The following is a 3,944-nucleotide window of genomic DNA, read 5'->3' on the forward strand; positions in this document are numbered from 1 at the left end:
TCCCAAGAGTAAGATAAAGGAGCACTTGCATTACTGAGAGGACTGTGTAAGGTCCTTGGAGCATAAATGGTAGTAACCATCACTAGAAACTAGAGAATATGCTGAGGTTTTTCTTAGGGGTACTGGTGCCATGGCACAGGTTTTCCTTGGTGCGTCAGACTTTGAACACCATCCAGGTCTGCTGTAGTCTTTGTGTGCGTGCTGGATGAGGACACTGTAGATGAAGACTGTGATGGATGATCATGTGGCCAGTGGTGGCTCCCTCGGGGTCTGTGCTTTAATGGATTTACTGGTGTAGGCCAGCACAGAGCTGTTTAACAGCTTAACAGATGGATCACTGCTCCTTCCCTGCTCTTTAATTAAGGATCAGAATTGACTTCCACTGAGCTCATGGCTACAGAGCCCAAAGGCTCCAAAGAAATGAAGACTTTGGCTGGTTCTGTTTCTAATAAAGATCTTTATTTTTAAGTTATCACCATTGTGAGGTGCTTTTCTGCTTGACTTTAAGAAGTCTCATGTTTTTTGACTTTCCCTTGAAGTCATTGTTAAGTGTCTTGGGACAAAAGCCATACCAAAGAGCCACTTGAACATTTTCTTTCACCATTTATTAGTTCACCAAATACAGTGAAAATGGCATCATAATATACAATGACTCATTCTTAGAATGTCATGACATTTTTGTTGCTTTTTTGCTTCATAAAACAATGTTTCGTTATTGAAAATATTAAGGTTTCATGCACAACAAACCATATCCAGTTTCTTTAAAATAATGGTACAAAATAAACAAAATAAAAATAAAAAAAAACTAACAAAAAAAACTGTAATGTCCAAAATCGGTCAAATAACAACGTGTTATTTGAGGATACTCGTAAACAGTGCAATATACTCTAAAACTGCCATTTTCTAACAAATTCATCAACGAAGCTCAAGTCACAGTATACGATTTCTTAATAATAGTTTAACATTGATGTGTGCAAAAACCCCAGACACATTCAGTAAGTCTTTAAAAAACTCGACCTCTGATATAGAACGAGACCAGTCCACCGAAATCTCGGATTCGCCTCCATGAAGCCCAGTCTCATTCTGTATATCCGCTCTGAAGTAGAAATATTTTTGTTGATGAATTGTAAGACGATAGACTAGCATATCATTTAAATAACAAATATTTAGATATAAAAATACAAATATGACTTTTGTTAAAAAGAAGCGTGCCAGGGTAAGAGTAGTGGCACCTGCATTGGCACCGGAGTGAGAGTTCATGCAAATAGATGGAGAAAAAACTCATAGAGGACGAAACACGAATAATAGCTAAATCAAAATAACCAAATTATCTTTTTTTCCCATCGATTTCATGAATAATATTTTAAACATTTACTATAATCTCTACATCTGTGCTGGCCTCTGTAGATATCTGAGCATTTGAGAAATATGAAAGTAAAAGAAAGAGTAAAATTAAAGATATGTGCCGTGTAAATCAGCTACATGGAGGTGCCATCCTGCACCTTTAATCACTGATGGGTGATTGAAGAGGAAGAAGATTGTAGCCTGTGTGGTTCAGTTTTCAACTGTGGCCTAATGCTCTTTAAAGGGCCAGAAACGAACAGGGCTCTACTACAGAAAATATTAACATTGCACCATCCTCGGATATATGTTTTTACATACAATAGATCTCCTCTATTTAGCAGACTGGAGAGTTTGGTTGGTCTGTTCTTTTAAGCGTTAGCAGCAACAGGAATGCATTGGACCAGTGCTGAAAGGACAGCTCCCTTGAATGCACCGCCGCTGACTGAATCAACAAAGCAAAGCCTAACGGAGGGGGGAGGAAGAGGAGGGGGGTGTCTGAGAGCTTAGCCTACCTACTGTACAACTTATTGAAATAGGGCTGGGATTTCTAGCTTCAGCCTCCAGTTGCAGTATTTAGTTGCTTACAGCGCGTTTGTAAAGGAGAAAGAGATGGTCGTGAAGTAATGACAAGTTCATCCATCTTTAAAGTCAGCAGAGGTTGAGATACAGAGCAGGGTCCGCCATCTCAACATCGTGCTGCGCAGCAGTAGTTTAAAATCGGGATTCGTTTGGAGAATTGCCAGCAATCCCATGATAAATCTTTTCCAGAGTCTCTCTCTCTTATCTTTCTTCATCACTTTGTCTTCCTCGTTTGCCTTCCTTTAGCCTTCTCCATTTCCCCTCCTTTCCCAGTTTTTCTTCCTGCTTTCCTTTGCGTCAAGCCATCCTCGCTTCGTGCTGTCGTTTTCTCCTGCAATTCCTCGAACATGCACAGCCGACAAGTGCTTCAAATCGGTGATCAAAATTAAAAAAGTCTGCAAGGCATCGTTCATCTTTAGACGCCGGGTGACTTGTCTGTCATCCCCTTCAGGACCTCGTCTATTCGGTCGTCCTCGATCACCACTGTGGGGGAAGGAAAGGGGGAGAAGAGCATGTTTACTGAGACCGAGACACTTAAGATTTCTAAAACACCCTGGTAAAACATAAGTGCATTGTGTTTCTGTACAGGTCACGATATCTACCCCTAATGGCTTCACACTAATGGCTTTCAGTAGAGGGGAATATGGCGCACTAGAAAAGCAAGTGTAGTGCGGTTGCAGGTGAATAAATAAATAAATTAAAGTACTGTTGTAAATCCCCAACATCGAGTACGCGCACTTGGTGCTAAAAAACAACTAATTCCCGGTAATGGCGACGGGCCAGGCGTTTATCTTCACAGCTAAACCCTATTGTTTGATGGGGTGTGTCCGTGCATGAAGAGATAATTTGTCACTCGTGCGTAAGTGTAAACAGACTGAGTGTTGTCGACCTCAGACCCGCGTGATAACAATGCATCAAGCTTTTGGTGCGTTTATATAGAATTGTACACAGACTAACTTAAATTTTAAAATACTGCTAGTTTAATATCTCGGTAAACTATCAAAATGCCACTGAGTAGGCTACACTGCAGACTTGTCACAGTCAAATATTTTCCTCATTTTCTTTGACATTTAAAGTTCTGATCATGGGACAGCATTTCTAAATGTAATCTTTTTATTAAACCACATTTTACCTCGCTTGGCTCTTCCGATCTGTCCAAGCTTCGGGGGTCTTTTCGCCTGCGACGAGGCGAAAAAGGCGCTTGTGTCCTGCAGTCCGCAGCTAAAGGACATCTGGCTGACCTCGCTGTCCGCCCCGTAACCGCTCATCTTCCCCTCGTTGTATGGCAGCACCTCAGACATTGTGGCACGGCGTAGAAGTATTACCAACACAGGAACAAAGTGGACCAAAATGCTTCCTTAAACAGCTATAAGCTTAATGCAGACGTAGATCCGTTTCTTGAATGCACACTGCAGCGGTTGTCTCCTCTTTGGATCCGTTCTGTGCGTAATCGATGCGGATCAAGGTGATAGAAAGTCTAAGGTCCTGGTGTTGTTGTTGTGGTCTGTCGGTGGTCTCTGGTTTGCTTCGCAGCTGCAGGCAGAGACAGCTCGCTTGTGTATGTGTGAGAATCAGAGAGCTGTGTTCACCTCTGTTGCTGGCTGATGTCTGTTGAGGGAAGTGGGAGATCCCGGGATCATAAAGGAAACCCAGGCAGAACGGTGAAGTCATCCATCCGGGTTTGAAGCGCGCGCGTGTGTTTGTGTGTCTGTGGTTAGGGGACACCGAGTGGTGGAGGAACAAGACTGACACCAGCAGGCCAGAGATTAAACTGCATAAGTAAGAGCTACACTGAAGTGGTGCAAACTTGGAAACTTCTCTCAAGGGTTTCTGAGAAAAATGCGTCACCATATATAAACTCAATGTATGTAGCCTATTTCTCCACATTATATTGCATGCTCTGTGAGTCTCTCCTGTATATTTTACAGCATGTTGATAGCGATGGACTGTAGTAAAGGTGGTTTATTCAAGTTAATGTTAGAGTGCCATTGCCAACCAGAACCAACCACTGTTTACAGCCT

General features: G+C 42.2%; 1 protein-coding gene across 1 annotated transcript; it reads right to left on the reverse strand.

The window, feature by feature from the left end:
- Nucleotides 1–445: 445 nt before the first annotated feature.
- Nucleotides 446–3,603, reverse strand: camk2n1a (calcium/calmodulin-dependent protein kinase II inhibitor 1a). The gene is made up of 2 exons (XM_034703448.1): nucleotides 3,056–3,603; nucleotides 446–2,406 (listed from the first exon to the last, which is right to left on the reverse strand). Exons 1-2 carry the CDS (start codon nucleotides 3,222–3,224, stop codon nucleotides 2,339–2,341), a joined length of 237 nt encoding a protein of 78 aa, XP_034559339.1. The 5' UTR covers nucleotides 3,225–3,603; the 3' UTR covers nucleotides 446–2,338.
- Between the last annotated feature and the right edge of the window lie 341 nt (nucleotides 3,604–3,944).

This window comes from Notolabrus celidotus, chromosome 15 (assembly GCF_009762535.1).
Source record: "Notolabrus celidotus isolate fNotCel1 chromosome 15, fNotCel1.pri, whole genome shotgun sequence".
NCBI lineage: Eukaryota > Metazoa > Chordata > Actinopteri > Labriformes > Labridae > Notolabrus > Notolabrus celidotus.